Genomic DNA, 17689 nt, shown 5'->3' on the forward strand with positions numbered 1-17689 from the left:
GCTTCTGCATCTGTACATCTACGTCAAAATCGACAGACTAATAACATTACCATATACTGCCTAAGAATATAGGCTTCATACTTTAATTATGAGTGGAAAGCGTCAGATTTGTTAGAGTTTTCAGAAAACCAAGTGACTGGGAAAGTACAGTGCAAGCCACAGCAGTGCAGTGACAAAGCAGAAAGATCAGCCTTTGATTGATGCTCTTTTGGAATGATTAACAATATTATGAGGCAGTCTAAATGATCATGTGAAGTGTTATTTGCACATTTCCGGTTAATTAAAAAACTGGTGCTACAGATGGCTTCATCAAGTAGTAATGTCATTTTAACTTTTATTAAGCACACTACAGGCATCCAGCAGAGTGATACCAAGGCTTGTGAAACCTGTAAAGCATGCAGTTTGTCATGCAAGAGGAGGAGAGCCAGGAAGAGGCCAGTTTGAAAAGGCTATATAGGTTTTTAATTGCAAAATTAATATACGACAAAGAAGTGGTCAAATGTTGGAATGCCCGTTTAAAGATAGTTGGATATGATTAACTCGGCCAGTGTTTGCAGCCATGTCAGTTTGAAACTTATGTGGAAGAAGTGTCTTTGCCATTACTGTGTGTAAATGTGAGTGGGATATTCCATTGATCAAATTTGGCAAATCTGATCATCACTCATTATGAGATGGTGAAAAAAATCAAATTTATCAACTATCTTTCCTGATTTTCTGAAATTAAAAAAACACAAAGGATTCTTCCACAGTCCTGGAATTATACCACCCCTCAATAGTCCTTTCTAACTGCTGTTATCCCTCTCTCTATTCAACTTTATAAACACAAAGCAGGTGACTGTAAGGAATTACTTCAACATTTATTATGATCTAAGCTGACTTAGATGAGAAAGTTGCTGAATCTTCTTCTATCATGTCTGTTGGACTTAACCGTCTCTGCACAGTCATACCCATACTGCAACACTTATTGTGCCACCCACTTAAGTCGCCCTTCAAACATGTCTCAGGCCTGCGTGTGCAGTTTTTAAACTGCCATTTTCATGGGTAGGCCATAAACAGCCCATATGGCAGGGTGCAGTGTATTTATAAAGTGGGAAATATACTTTAACTTTCATATGACCAGGTAGTGGAAAACTCAAATTCATTTTTCACTACTGCAAGATCTGCCTCTCCCATAGAATAACATTGGGTTATCTCATTACATTTAATAAGCAATAACTTTCAATCTGAAGCAAGTAGGATGCAGAGTTTGCGCTCTAAAGAATTGCAATTTAAATTCATTAAAGAGGGCTTTAAAGTCACAATTCTGAAAATGCCACTTTTAGAAAGTTGTCATTTACTTGTCTCAACCATTTGTTGCCTGCAGCCTGTATCCTAGGTCACACAACTAGGTGTAGCCGGCAGATGGTCTTTGTGTATTGCCCCAGATAGTGAAACAAAGGAAGGGGGGGGGGGGATAGGTGTTGGCAGGTTGGCCAACTCTGCCTTGATAGGGTGCGGAACTGTCACCTTCCACACTTGCACATCACAAAGACTGCCTCAACACATCCACAAAGGGTTTCACACTACACCTATGTGCTCTCAGACATACCAGAGCAGGGAGGCAGAACATTCCAGACACCTATGTAGGGGAAGGTCACTAGACATGTCTCCTAATTTAAGCAGGCACCAGGTATGAATAGTTGACCCCTCAGACCAAACTCTTCAGTATACACTGGACCTGTGGAAGACTCCGAAGGACTGGTATGCTGCAAGGACTGGACATGTATGTTGAAAAGAGGACTACTGGAGTGGCTCAAAGTGTTGGTTGACCTTCAGATCAGAGCCTCAGGGACAGAAAAGGCTCCAACCACCATAAACCCAGCACCTGGACTATGCCTGTTGTAAATTGTGTCCCCGAGGTGGTGTCACCCCAGTCGTGGCCCCCTGGAAGCGGGCCTGAAGGTGTTCTGCCAGTCCAGCTGTTGTCTTTTGGGCAGAACTGAGACAGAGCAACATCTTCTCCCAGCTCCGCATCAAAACTGCCGATGCGCGACATCTGATGCTAGACCCCACAGCTCTCCGGAACCACCGCTGCATGACACCTGCTCAATCCAGGGCCTCATCACAGCTCACTGAAACAGTCACTTTGCAATGCATACTCAATGTGGGATCTCGCACTGCAACCAAGATTTGAAGTGCTTTTTTCAGCAAGTCTAACATGGTCCCTGTACCCGGCCCGCGCTCCATTGCTGTCAGACTGAACTTGTGATTTTTGTCCCCATCCGGCATGACCAGATAACTACAATTGGTGCTTTAAAGCACAGTTTTTACTTAAGTCTTTAACATTTAATCTCTCTGGTTCTACTAATTGAATTTGTAATTTTGGTCTCAAATAATGTATTCAATTTTACTCTATTGTTCTAAATTGATGTGGGATTTTTTATTGTGTTGTATTTTCACTTTATGACTGCATAAATACTTTTTCATATTGCCTCTAAGCTAAGCCTGACTGCTTTGTGCCACTATCAGAGTGTTCAGCTCATGTTAATATGGGGTTGGCTTGCGTTTTTCCCTGAGGAATTGTGGATGCTGCTCGAGTAGGGTTTGACCCCCTCAACCAGTAACCCAATTTTCTATAGTGTTTTACCTAGGTTTAAAGACACTTGCCCACTTCTTTAGATGAGACTTTATTTCTAAAACTCTTTAACCTTTGAACCATTGGAATGTAAGGCTTTTGGCAACTTCTCAAAAGTTCTTCTGACTATGTTGTGCTATATAGTTGAGCCCCATGTTTAACGCCCCAAACGTTGTTGAACAGATTCCGGACGAGGGTCTAATCCTGACCTGACTGACACCGGGAGCAAAAGCTTGCCCTGACACTTCTGAATAATAGCGGTTTCACCATCTAGGGTGGTCAGAAAGGAACAGTGTACATTTATGTTCTTTTTAGTTGGTCATGTTTGCGTTTTATAAAACTCTAAATAAAATTAAAAAAACATTTTTGATTCCCTCACCCGACGCCAAGCATCATAGGGAAGAGCTCACACAGGAGGTATCACGAATAAGGTATAGGTTTGCCAAAGTCTAGCATAGACTGTGTACGAAATGTCTTTAATTGCAGGGTTCACGGGATAAGCTCTTTATACTTTGCACACAGGGAATACCTCTCCACCAAAGATGTGTAGAGCAAGTTAGTTACTACCCTCTGCAATTAGTTCCCAGGTATGGCTAATATTCTGTGGTCTGACTAAAAAGCTGTTCCTAATTATCCGCCATTCATCAATCAAGCCCCTTAGTTACTGACTTTGCCATCACGTTCATTTCTACGCTGTGTACTTAACTCACACAGTGCACCAATGAAGATTATTCATTTGGATTTGGTATAAGAACCCAATTCATTAATATTGAATGTGCCCTGAATATCTGGTTTTATGGTCAAATCTGTTGGCTTTGTATGGTACATATGATGATGAATTAAAAAATACAATGGTGGGACAGCATTCGTGGATATGTTAATTTTCATAGTTGTGCCTCCCGTACTATTATCTTTTATATATTTACAATAGTGGTCACATTGCCTTCTCACCCAGAGCCTCACATGTGCTCATCAATCTTCACTCAAACCATTAGTACAGTGCACCTCTCTGAGAAAGGGCTTTCTTCTTTTGGAGCCTGTGTTAACATTTAGGGATAAAATCATAAAATTCAACCCCCAAAATGTTTTAATTTCATTAAATAGAAAATCTAAATGCGCCCATAACTAATGTTGGGAGTAAATGACAATGACAGAAAACGTGTCAAGCAGTAGTTCGACTAAAGACCAAAAAAAGTCTTCTGCTTCAGGGTTTTCAATTTGGAGAGGAAAATGGCTGCCACTGCAGCAACTGGGATTTGTGGATGACCCGATCCAAGATATAGAGGGACCTGGTGAGCAATTACAGAGGAACAAACTGGATATCATACAGTTTAAGAACAAAGAGGAAGCCCCAAAGTGGAAAGTGCTCCATGATGTACAAAATCCAACTATGGAAGTCTAGGCATTCTTGATTCCTATTTGGGGAGGCTCTGTCCTTTTTTCCAACCTATCAATCACCAGAAGTGCGCATTTAAAAAAATCATTACACTGATTGAGTCACTTACCTCGGTGCTTCCTCTGCATCTCCCGCCAGGGATCTCTTCCGTTTCCCTTTCTTATTGGTGTTGACAAAGTCTTGGTCCACTGGCTCCTTCTTGAAGTTTTTCAAGCTAAAAGTAGACAAAATGTAAAAGGCAAATAAATGCATTCATCACAGTAGATACTTAGAGCTATTAAAATTTATTAGGAACAGCGAAACACATGTATGGACAGTCTTCAAGATTGAAATGAGTTCTAAAAGATGTGGGAGTGGGGACCCCGCAATTGCAGATACCTAGTGGCATAACAAAGGTTATAGGGGGCCCCTCAGCAACATACACGGAGAGGCCTCCGCACCATATTTAATACGGAGCTCTCAGGCCTGAGTACTGTGCTGAGGGGACACCCATCAGCTCGTGGGCCCCCCGCACCACGGGGGCTGCGGGGGCCTGTGTTACGGCCCTGCAGTCAATCTAAGTTTTACCTTCATCAGATTGCCTACAATTTGATGAATTGGAGACTGTGGGAAACCTCAGTTTTATGAGGTTTTGTGTCCCTGCATCAAGGCATCGCACAACATACCAAAATATCAGAAAATACTGTCAAGTAAAAGTGCCCATACAATAAGTTCTCGGTTAGCAAAATAGTTAAAGGATTTATTAAAAAATAAAGTGATTCAGAGTCAATGCCTTGAAATCTCTCAATGCAAATCAACAATTCATCAAAGTCCCAAATGGGCAGCCAGAATTGGGAGAGAAACGGACAGCATCCCTAGTATAACAGGAAATTCTCATTGCTCACCCCCAAAAATTAAAAGAACTGTAAAATCACTGTAGTGTGAGCAAATGTATCATTTTATCTGCAAATCAGACCGCAAACGTATAAAATGTAATATTGCATTAGCACCCAAGTACTATACCACTACATGAATAATTGTTCTGCTCCCTTTAGGATAATGTCTTCTAGAGATGCTTGAACAAACTATATACTAGTATCTAGTGTATGTTCTAGTACATAATATTTGTGTGTGTTAAAGATGCACAAAAATATAAATCCACAAAAATCCTTAACCAAGATGACACTTAAGTGGTAAAAAGCAACACACAGGTTATGGTATGGGAATAGTTTATGACCAACAAATGAATCAACCACTGAAACAATTACTCTGGAAGACAGGAAAATGTAATCACTAGAATACTTCAAATTGAACAAAGACAAAGGAAGACTTAAATTACTATGGGCAGGACTTCGGCCCAACAGCAACTTTTGTTTATACATTACATCAACAATGGTTTTTGTACCACAGCCTGACACAAGGATACATGGATCCAAGTACATACATGCAGTGTTAGGAGTGATGGGTTCTATAACCATATGGATTGAAAGGTTCATAGTGGTCCTAGCCCATTAGACCAGTGATGGTCCTTCAACAATGCGGGAGAATATTCCTGATGAACTATTGCTTTCTATTGAAAGAGTGCTAGAGCTGACATCAACTATCCACTAGTGTAAGTCCCACCATTTGAATCTTGCACAGATTTGCTCACTAAAATGAACTTCAACCTATCTCCTCCTTGGTATGTGGAATGGCCTCATACCTCTAGAAAAGCACTTTGGTACATTCATGGCACACCAGGTGATACAACCTTAACATTTTCAAGTGTTCAATCAACTTGCAAACCCAAACATCTGAGGTGATAACCCATCCATGAAGTATGCAAAAGGGATCGCTTAAAACAGACAATTTATGCTTTTTTTAAATAGCAGGGACACAGAGACAAAAACATACTAGACTCTGTACAAAGATCTTAAAAAAGCTACATCACTATGTCAAATCACACTGGTGTTAAATTCCTCATAAATGGCAAGCATGATAAAACATGTGCATCAGGACCAGCCAGATAAAAAAGAAAAGAAAAAAAAAAAACCTGCAACCTAAAAACAATCCCACCTCCATCTCAGCTCATCTACCATTCGATATCAGACAACAAGATCACAAACCCCTTCATATCGAAAGTCATGTCCTAACTGGATGAGCCCCCCGCCCCCTACAAATCGAATAGAAGCCACAAGAAGACATTGGTTTAAAGAAATTTGCTTTAAGAAATGAAAGAGAAGAATATTCGAGGAGATTGAACAAGCCACAGATCACAGTGGACATTCTAGAATGCTTGCAAGACGGCCCAGCCAGCACCCGCTGTGACCAGAGTTTACATTGTGGCAAGCCTAACACAAGCTTCCATATTTCCATCGGCGGTAAATGACGTAATGTTAAGCTGGGTAATAAGTACATTTGTTATATAGTGTGTTTAGAAACTGCAGCAATGTTATAGCAAGGCTGCTCACACTAGGTCAGTAATGCCGCTGCCCGCGTCCCACGCAGTGGGACATCAGCAGGGCAGCTCTCTAGTGGCCGCCCGTCGCAGCCTTCCCCCTCCCCATTTTCTGCCTTGCGCGCGAGGCCACGCCCAGGGAGGAGATCTCCCAATGTGTGTAGGTGGAGGCGGGCCGTTAGGGGGGGCGAGGCTAGCATCCCCCCCCCTACATAGGCGTCCCTCTCGCCCAGTTCCTCCTCTGCTTCCTGCGCGCCGCTCCTGCCCGGACACGCGGCAGGAGCGGCTTCCTCAGTAAGGGTGCCTTAGCCAAGGTCCAGGAGCCGAAGGGGGTTCTGTGAAGACCGCGACGGTGCCCCGTTAGTCCTTCGGGCGGTTGGGGGGCCTGACCAACCGGGGGTGTGCCACAACACGCTCCGCCCCTGTCAGAAGGGGCGGGAGTAGGAGACAGATCACGTGACCCAGTGGATGATCTGAAAATAAATATGTGCCGCACTGCCGGGCATCGACCCACCGTGCGTGCTGGCTCACCAGGCGGGCGGAGCAGCGAGGGGCTGCTTGCCCTGGATCGCCCGTAAGATAACCCATTTATCGTCATACGTATGTTGTATGAAATAAACCTGCAGCAGTTCTTCACCCACAATGAAAGTGTCAGTGTAATCCTTGGGTGACGTCTGTGCATGCGTGTTGAATGAAGCGGATGACGGTGTGGTCACTAAGGCCGACTACCAGAATTTTGAAGCAGAGAATTTCACCAAAGTGCTTCCGAGAGACTGAAGTACTGACCCAGAATCCACTTCAGTGTTCGTTGTAATTTTCTCTGCCACAGCCTAGCAACATTCTTCCATCACAAAACATAATTTCTGTTCAAAATATATTGATGCATCAGCCACTTTAATGGACTCAACTCTCACCCCTATACCTCACGCCCCGTGACTCTCCTTCGAGTTACAGGAAAAGGCATGAAGCCCAAACATCCTAAAAAATAAATCATCATCGCCAGCTGCAGTGGTAAAGCCCTAACTAAAGGCCTTCAGCACTACTGTTATGCATTACCAAACTTAACAACACTGTCCCTGGGTGACAGATTCAATGTATAAAACATGTCGGCAGGCGACTCCAGAAATCCGGCTTCTTGCCACTGAATTCCAGCACCAAAGAAGTATGCAGTCATTTGCGTCGAAACCTCAGTCAATAACGCTCAATCCACTTGCTTGTCTTCCAGCAATGAAAGCTCCATAGGTCCACTCAAGTAAGAATAGGATACAGAAGCGACACACCAAACCATTGAAAGATTGGAGAGTCCAAAAGAAGTTGCAGTTATCGTAACGTGTTCATGAGCGTCAAACACCTCATTTGCCTGGAGGAAGCCTTTCTTTTCCTCTATGCAGTTTTGAAGGAGGCACCCATCTGCGCAGGTGCAAAGGGCTTACAGTCACCCGACATGTACAGTGTTAATTAGATAATTGAGTACATACTAGAAAAACCGGTCTACGTTAGGCGTCTCTTACCAGTGTGGTTTATACATGAGTTAAGGGTTGGACCATTTAATGGAAATACAGTCTAGGCCTCAACCTTCCTTACAGGTGGAAACTAAGACGCAGAAAAAATAAAGGCAATGAAATTGGCACACTCGGACATTATTCCAACCGACCCTCACTAATTTGTATATGATCCTGCATTTCATCACAGAGAAATGTAACAATATTCGTGTTTTTGTTTCCTGGGCAATTTAGTGTTCGGTAAATGGAGATTAAAATAATAGATGAGATGGTAACAGAAAAGTCTGGGTGAAATATGCATTTTAAAAATATGTGAACAACATTGACCAAGTTTTATTTAAACTGGTCCCAAGGACATACTGGAAATGTTTTTATATCAAAGTGAAATTCTAACACAGCAGAATGTTTTTCAAAAGTTGAGATATTGACGCTTGTTTATATGGAGAAATAACGCTAAAATGTGTACTGTAGTATTTCTGGAATTAAAGAAACAAGTCAAAGTGTTCAAAAGCAAAGGGCATCATGCAAGGAGATGTGGATATAATGGAGCTATTTGTATCTAAATAGAAAAGTTGTGTTTCTAAACATGAAAAATGTTTCAACTTCTGCCGGGATTACGAGGAGGGCATGCAAAACATTCAAGGGGACGTTCTGCCACAACTTCCCGACATGCATACATTATATATGTGCCAGGCTGAACCAACCTGCTCCTATTTATAGATTGCCGTCTGCGAGCACCCCCAAGTCAGGGCGCGTTATTTCACTTAGTGCTGTAAAGAGGTCTGCAAATGCAGGATAAATAAACACTGAGAATTTCACATTATTATCGCTTGTTAGAAAACGCGGCAAAGGCTTTTTGCTGGGTAAGCTAAGTCGCTGGCAGCGCCATTTGATACTTTTAACTTAATAGCGTGAAACGATTTCTCCTCCCTCCGAAGGTCAGATGAAACGCATTTAGCCTTTAAGCAAACACAAGATGATGGACAGAGTGCTGAAACTTTTCAAACACTCACCCACAGTCAAGAGATCTGGGTTAAATCCATCGTTCTTTTGCTCACCATTCCAGCCCAGGTTGGAGCCAGCCATCTGCAAATCAGTCTTGACTCTGCTCCCTATGGGAACAGTCCAGTCCGAAATGCCAGGCCAGGTCCTCCCTGGATCAGACTGTTTCCAAGGTGAACAGAGTCAAGACATGTTTTTTGCATATGGCTGGGTCGAAACTGGAACGGCATGGTATGCAAAAAAAAAAAAAATGAGTTTAACCCAAATCTGTGACTGGGGTTGAATGTTTGATTTGCTCAGCATTCCACCCATCATCTGTTCTCCTTGCATTTGCTGCCCTGAAGTGGGAAGGAAATGTCCAGACATTGGTTCCATGCTCGCTATGCTACCAGATTCAATCTAGCCTGGCTGATGAGGGGTGACACTCCAAAACTGGACCCAGGATGTTTGTTTCTGGTCCAGGGAGGACCAGGCAAGGCAGTTCGAGCTGGACTGTTATGGAAAAGGGTCAAGACTGATTTGCATATGGCTGAGTCTCAACTGGAATGGTGTGGCATGCAAACACATGAAGAATTTATCCCACATCTGTGACTGGGTGTGAATGTTCGATTTATTCAGCATTCCAGCCATCTGTTTTTTGCATTTAGCCTCTGAAGCAGTGCATTGCACAATGGAATCTTCTGGCGGAAGGCAGAGGGGATGTGGGAGCCCTTCTCTCAGCTGACTAAGCTAGGGCAGAACTTTGTGGAATCTCACTGAGTTTTTATGCAACTTCGTGGAATTCCTTGAAGTAAAACTCTGCTAGTTCTGCCTACCCCTACTCATTACTTGTTTCACATGAGACTGAAATGCAGAGTGGGAGCTGCCCTGATGATGGATGACTTCTTGCATGCACAGGGCCAGCTAGTGTGTTTGTGGCATTTGGTGTGATCAGTTTCCTTTGACACCCCTCACCCCACACCACCGAACGCACAAATTGTGCATTTTCCTTCGGTGTGATCTATACTTCCACAGCTGTATGATCACTTTAATTTCCATAGAATCATAATATCAATTAGTGGCCACAGTCTCCAGAGCTACCAGTCATGCAGTCGGCACTTGCTCCATTGGGTCCCCCTAACAGAGAATGGGGTGGAGGGGAGATGAATGAGTGCAGAACAGGAGGGAACATGCAGAGAGGGGGGGGCTTTGGCCAATATGAGAACAATGCCATCACAATCGACTCTGCAGAGAGGCCAATAACTGAGTGAGCCTGTAGTCTGGATGCATCTGTGAACCAGTGGCAAACACTATTTGAAACTCATATTGGCTCCGGCCTTAAACTAGAGCCCTTAGTCGAGAATTATACCACATATACTTTTGCTAGGTAGAAATGGATTCCCATAAAACGGCAAGGGAAGGGGTAATTCAGACAGGTATATCCCAATTAGCTCTTTCCACATACCTCAGAGCATCTTCTGACCGAGATCCAGGGGTATACATGAGTGGGACAGAGAGGACAAACTTGAAGAATATTTGGATCAGGAATTCCCACTTCCTCTTCACTTCTTTGGTTCTCAATTAAGTTCTGTCCTAACAATATCATGGGCCCTACCTTTCCTAATTTAATCTGTCTTTTTATTTCCTACATCTTGCCAAGGATGGCACCCCTTTCAGAGATCCCTTTTGGTTTTCTGACTTGTCTTTCCTAATCTAGATTTGATCTTTTCTCATAGTACACAAGGGCATATTAAAGAGGGGTGGGCGGAATTAGCAAAATTCACTTTCGCAAATTATCGCGAAAATGTTAAAAATCTCCGCAAACACGCGGAAATATCGCGAAGATGCAGAAGTTTTTTTCCCGCCCGTTCGCGGTATTTTCTGCGTAGTCGCGGCTCGCCAACTTACCCATGCGGTTGCTCGCGGGCGCGGCCATCTTGTTTTCACTTGTCTCGCGGTGCAGGATCGCGAGAAAAAAAGACGTGATCGCGTGACGAATGACGTTACTGCGGGCGCGAACTGTCGCGAGACAGCGCAAATGGCTACCAACAATCCAACATCTCGTGGAGAACGCGACCGGACCGGGAAAACTTGTCGGCGAACGCGGGGATTCAGGTAAGGCGATCGCGCGCACGCGAGAATGTATTATTTTACAGCGCGAGCAAGAAAAAATTTCCGGTAAAATGCGGATTGCAGAAATTGACATTTTCGCGCTCTCCGCGGAACGCAAAAATGTCAAATTATCGCAATTTCCGCGAGAGGAACGGAATGTTAGCCCAGGCCTAATATTAAACCAGAAACGTGGGTATGGTGGCTAACTAAAGATCACAGGTAGATAAAAATAAGCAATCACAGCACTTTATCTTGACCTGTAGCTCAGAACATGCTGCAAAGTAGCTGCAAGGCAGCAATTTTAATGGTTGGGAAATCTCTTCAAACAAACAATTGAATGGTGTGAAAACACCAGGACTTGCCACTGCTCCCTTGTGGCTGGTTTGCAAATTCCCCACTTCAACAACCTCCAACAGAAGAGAAGACCCAATGAAAAGCTCCCTTGTAAAAACAATTCTGGTTAGACAACTCCTTTATTTTTAAAGAGAACTATTTTCTTCTCTCACTTGTCCAGAGAATGGGCCAGTTCTTAGAGATTAGCAGCATTACTCCATTATCCATGTAATGCATCATTTTCTTACCCATGGACTGTGTCACCATCTTCGGACCTTTGTCTCTTCTTCCCCTGGTCTTCAATTTGAAGGGACACGAAGACAGAGTCATCTGGTTCATTTTTGATTGTTTCACACCTAAGAAAGGAGCCCAAAATTAATGATCGAACAAAGGGTCAAATTTGGGGACAGACTCAGTACTGTGACAACCTATAAAACTATACATTTCAGTACTCTGTGAACCAGCTAATGATTCAGATACATTTCACAAAAAAAGCAAGGTCAGTAGTTATGCTTTACAGTTTTGCAGATCTACATTATGTTATTTTCAGTGCCGCTTCTCTGAGGTAACTTTGAAAAAGAATATTTACGTTGATTTTTCTCATATTCTTGAAGGCACCTTCCAAAAGAATTTAATACTGACCTGGCATTCCTTTCATTCACTCGCTTTGGACAAACCCATGGAAGATCTGATAAAAAGGACAAAAGACTCCTCTTACACAAGTAATTCAATAACAGGAGATTCTTGCAAGCACCTTTCTGCTGCGGCTTCTTACACATACTGGATGCCATCTTCTCTTAAAACGAGATTTGGTAACACCAATATGTCTGTCCTTGGGCAAGATGTAGCGATGGGTTCTTTTTTCTTTTAATAAAAAAATAATTGCAAGCCTAGCTCAGAAAAAGACAAGCGCCCCAAAAGAGTTCCTGCCTAAAAGTGACATTTCTGTGAATGCAATATTTCTTTTATGAGACAAAAATACTCATAACATACAATTTTATTAGAGTAGGAGGGATGCTTTATAGCAGGCAGGCAGATTTGGCTATCCGGTTTAGAAACTCCTTTTAATCTTAATGCACATCAGAAGAAAATCATTCTAATCGGTGCAAAGACAATATAGTGTTGGCTTTGAATTGCAACTAAAAGAAGTTAAGCACACAAAGATGCCTAATAAAATAAATAAAAATAATGGAAAGAAGCACGCGTGATTCCTTGGAGAAGGGTACCCAACAAATCCATCTGGGTGACTTCTCGTCCCCCCCCAACCTGCTGAAATAGGTTGGCCCACTGTCCTAAGCTCCGCAGAAGCAAAACGTGAATACTGCTGAACAGACCAATAGAAGCATGCCGACAAAAAGCCCCTCTATGCATGTATGCAGGTAATTTTTTTTCTTTCTGAAATGTATTGATTCCTTGGGGGAACCGCACCCAACAAATCCATCTGGGTGACTTTTCTTCCCCCAACCTGCTTTAATGTGTTGCGGCCCCAGGGACCGGCCTTGTCCCCCTGGCCGTTCATAATTTAATGGCACAACCCATCTTGGATAGACTCACTTGGGCAGGGATGACTCCGCGCAGCGGACGCGATCAGAGGGCGCGCCGGATCTGCGCCGGAGTCGTGCCAGAGTCCTGCCCGTCTGCGCCCGTCCGCGATACGGCAGCGGACGGCGCGGCGGCAGGCTCTGGCCATAGGCTTTCCTACTCTGCAGCGGATCTACTCTCACTTAACCTTAATACCGCTACCTGTCGGTATGTCTTTCCCGGCCGATTCAAAGGTAAATGCTGCTGTCCAGGGTGTGGATGGTATCCCAACATATATCGGGCTTCTGAGGGTTCCCGTCCGCTCCCTCCCAAACAGTTTAAGTGCTTATTGCTTAACACCCGTTCTTTACATAGGCACGCTTTGGACATCTTTGAGTTACTTACCTCGGAGAACCCACTCTGTCTCTTGCTCACAGAAACATGGCTCTGTGAGTCGTCTAATCCTGACATCGCGGCAGCCTTTCCGTCAGAGTATATTGTTTACAGACAGGATAGGACAGGGGGTAAAGGTGGTGGGGTTGCACTTGCAGTTCTTAGATCTTTTGCCTGCACAATTATCCCATCTCAGCCTATTTCTGGTTGCGAATCCCTCGCCTTTTCCATTGCACTCTCCCCGCATCAATCTTTTTCTGGGCTTTTGGTCTACCGACCTCCGGGTCTGCGGGGTTCCTTCTTTGACGACCTTCAATCTGCTATTACTGCTCTTTGCTTGAAGGTGGAAAACTGCATAATGTTAGGGGACTTTAACATCCACATGGACGTTGAGTTGGACAGTGAAGCGGTCAAAATCAAGGACATCACTGTTCCTCTTGGTCTAACTCCTTACATCTCAAGTGCGACTCATGATAAGGGCCACACGCTTGACCAAGTGTTCTCCACCTTTCCCCTTATTATGTCCCGTCCCACCCCTGTTCTCTGGTCCGACCATTCTTTGATTAGTTTTTTAATTCAGGGCAGAAGTAAAACATCTTATACTAACCCAGACCACCTTAGGCACCCCAGACGACCTTTGCATAAAATCACCCTTGAGAATCTTGCTCAAGCGCTTCACGAATATCCCTGTATCCTATCCGGCCATCTGGAGAGGGACCTTGAAACTTTCCAGGAATGGTTAGTTGGAAGGCTTGATGATCTTGCTCTTTCTACCCCCTCTTCATCTGTCAAGCGCAGTTCGGCTCCTTGGTTCTCTAAGTCACTTGCTCTGGCACGGCGTAACTGTAAGTTAGCCGAAAGACTCTGGCGGAAGCAATATGACCAAGAAGCTAAGTCTGCCTATAAACTATCTATTAAATCTTACCACTCTGACATTCTTGAGGCCAAAAAGAACTATTTTGCAAATAGAATTGAGTCTGCTTCAAATTCCAGTAAAGAAATTTTTACCATTGTTAAAGAGTTTCTCTCTCCTAAATCTAGCATAGTCCAGCATAAGTTCTCCGAATCCTGGGTAAAGGAGCTGGCCACTTTCTTCAATACGAAAATCAAATTGATTCAAGAATCTTTTCCACCAGCTGCCCCAAGTGCTTCAGTGCATGACTCCATTTTGATGACTTTACCTCCTGATTCTTGCCCCATTTTATCGGAGTTTCCTCCTTTATTGGAATCTAATTCTCTGGATCTTTTACTCAGGATTAAATCTGGCTCTCCGCTCGATCCATGCCCGGCGAGCTTTTTAGCCAGGACTGCCAAGATTCTGAATTCCTTAATCTCTCCTGTTTTGAACCTATCTTTGTCCAGCGGCATTGTTCCGCCAGCCTGGAAGAAGGCAATGGTCGTTCCCCTTCTTAAAAAACCAGGCCTTGACCCAGAGATACATGCTAACTATAGGCCCATTTCTCTCCTGCCCAGCTTGGCTAAGATCGTTGAGAAGCACGTCCACTCTGTGCTTTCTTCCTTCCTTGAAGACCATGGGTTACTCCACTCTACCCAATCTGGCTTCCGCTCCAACTTGAGCACGGAGACCGCTCTTTTGGAAGTTAATGAAGCCATTAAGGAAGTTCTCGACTCAGGAGGAAGAGCAATGCTGGTGATGTTGGATCTGTCGGCGGCCTTCGACACCGTCCCGCATGAGGCCCTCTTGAGAAGACTTCACGAGATCGGTCTCAGAGGGACGGTGTTGAGCTGGCTGAGATCTTACCTAGCGGGTCGTCGACAAGTGGTCTGGGCCCCCCGTTCTCCGCCGAGGTGCCGCCTATGAATGTCGGAGTCCCACAAGGGTCGGTGCTGAGCCCGACCCTTTTTAACATCTTCATGACTCCATTGGCGATACTGGCTGAGTCGATGGGTGCCCAGATCATATCATACGCTGACGACACCCAGCTCCTCTTCACCTGCAAGAAGGGCATGGAGTTTGACGGGGAGAGCATCCGTGGCTGCCTTGGGGCTGTCTTCAACTGGTTTCAGCGGAGCAGCCTTAAGTGCAACCCTGATAAATCCGAGGTGCTCTTCTTCGGCTGTCAGGCAGAACCGCCCTGGCAGGAATGGTGGCCGGTTTGCATGTCCCCCCCCTTCCTCTTCCTCTTTGGTCGCTAAAAACCTTGGGGTCAAAATCGATAACACCCTGGCTCTGAAAACACAGATCACAGGTCTCACGGGTACCTGTTTTGGTCTACTTAAAATGATGCGTAAATTCCTTCCTTTGCTCCCTTTAGCCCACAGGAAGCTGACAGTACAAGCTCTGATCTGTTCCAGGCTTGATTATTCGAATGTCCTCTACCTGGGTTTGCCGGACTATCTCTTGCATAAACTTCAGGTTGTACATAATTCAGCGGCAAGAGCCATCTTCGGCCTACCCCGGCAAGCCAGATCATCTGAGTTGCTTTCCTCCCTTCACTGGCTTCCGATCAAGAAGCGAATCACATTCAAAGCTCTTACACTGGCCCATAAGGCACTCCATTTGGTGGGGGCCTCCTACATTCAGAAACGGCTTTCTTTTTACAAACCCTCCAGATCTCTCCGGTCGGAAAATCTTGGCCTGGCAATGGTGCCTCCTATTAGGAAAGTCAGAATTGGTGGACGTTCCTTTAAATATCTCGCTACCAAACTATGGAACTCCCTTCCTGTTGATCTCCGTCGTATTCCCAACCTGTTTGCCTTTAGAAAGGCCTTGAAAACCTGGCTTTTTAATCAGTAATTCTGTTATGTTTCTGTTGTTCTTTTCTCTTTTCTCAGCAATGGGTCAGAAAGCGCCGGGACACTCCTTGGAGTAGCCGTGCGCTATACAAGTCACCCATTAACATAACAACTTGTATGATGAGGATACCCAACCATGATGGGCAGGAGTGAGTCCGCATCTAACTACTGCTCGCATGCATTTTACCCACAGGATGAAGAAATCTGGATGACTCCAACGATCTGTCTTTAAGGTCGAGAAAAACGGAGATCCCTTAGTTTTTACCAGATCGCCCCTCGCATTTAGGGTTTGACTGGTCTTCCTCATGGAAAGCGCCCATGTCACAGGCTCAGTCAGCCAGATACAAATATCTAGTGGTCATACTCGGTTACAAGCTACGCGTTTATCTACAGGTACTTACAGTGGCAAAGAAATTACATTTTCACCTGTACAATCTTTAAAAACATTAGTCCCTTTCCTAGGTTGAAATTCTTAAAACTATTGATTCAAGCAGAGTTTTTACAAAACTTCATATCGTGCCACAAGTTACCGGAATCTCTCAGAAATACCTGTAGATGAATCAAAGCAAACACAAGGAGATAACGGGTGGCGCACTGAAACTTTTCAGACAATCACACCCATTCATAGATCTGGGTTGAATCCATAATCATTCTTTTGCTCACTATGCCACCTCTTTTCAGACCCAGCTATATGCAAATCAGTCTTGACCCTGTGCCTCAAGGGAACAGTCCAGTCCAAACTGCCCAGCCAGGTCTTCCCTGGACCGGAAACAAGCATCCTGGCACTGGTTTTGGGGTAACACCGCTCAGCCAGGCTAGCTTGAATCCAGCGGATGATGTGAATCACGCAAACAAGATCTATTAGAATGGTCTTTGGCCTGAGGTAGCCCAACTATATTTCTTGATACCATATTCCGCTTCGATGCCTGCCAGTACAAGGGCCATACAGTTTGGAGTCCATTTTGGAAATCTCTTAATTGGATTTCTCCTTCAGACTTGTCAAAACTATTTTATTTCATTCCACCAGATCTTTAAATTCTATGGCTGATCCCAGATTGATGACTGACGAATGGCATTTGGCGAGTACTGGGGCAAGCTACTGAGCTTGCCACGTAGCAAGTTATGAAATCTTAGACACTGATGATATTCGCCTCTTTTTAGCAACTTGTTTAGCTGTTTTCTATATAGTATGTGTTCCTACCTAGAGAGGCATTGCATTTATATTTGGCTCATTCCTTTGTCTTCTCCATAGGCATTCAATGCTTCACTACTCCTCAGCACTTTGCAGTGCAAGCCCTCTTGCCATAAGCTACTGCTTTTGGCGATTCCTTTGTTTTCTTTGAGCTTGAGAGGAGACTTTCTGGCTTTATGCTGTTTATAACTACAGCTCTGATGCTCTTCCACTCACCGCATACACGATTGCTACTGCATTTGTCGGGAAAACACTGCAGTCTCTCCAGAACTACTAATTATGGGGAGTTCGATCATTTAGTTATCTGATTTTGCAACAAAATCTGCTTGCTCTCTTCCAGTAGAAAATATTTATGGGTTCATGTAAGAAATACGGTAGGTCCTTAGATTAGTATAGGGAGTTTACTCTGAATGGAACATGCTGTTCTTTAAATTCTTTATGCTTGTTCGAACCCGATTTCATTTTATTTTTG

General features: G+C 44.1%; 1 protein-coding gene across 4 annotated transcripts in view; it reads right to left on the reverse strand.

Moving 5' to 3' along the window:
* Nucleotides 1–17689, reverse strand: part of LOC146780067 (DNA topoisomerase I, mitochondrial-like) — a 1246550-nt gene that overhangs the window by 846733 nt on the left and 382128 nt on the right. For all 4 annotated transcript variants that reach the window (XR_014972079.1, XM_085637972.1, XM_085637970.1 and 1 more), the window contains exons 11-12: nt 11603–11710; nt 4120–4224 (exon numbers count right to left, since the gene is read on the reverse strand). Coding sequence is in view for 3 of the 4 variants with exons in the window: in XM_085637972.1 (XP_085494098.1) it covers nt 4120–4224; nt 11603–11710 (213 nt within the window). In the remaining variant the exon portion in view is untranslated. The remainder of the gene's footprint in view (nt 1–4119; nt 4225–11602; nt 11711–17689) is intronic.

The sequence above is a fragment of the Triturus cristatus genome, chromosome 12 (assembly GCF_964204655.1).
Source record: "Triturus cristatus chromosome 12, aTriCri1.1, whole genome shotgun sequence".
Classification (NCBI taxonomy): domain Eukaryota; kingdom Metazoa; phylum Chordata; class Amphibia; order Caudata; family Salamandridae; genus Triturus; species Triturus cristatus.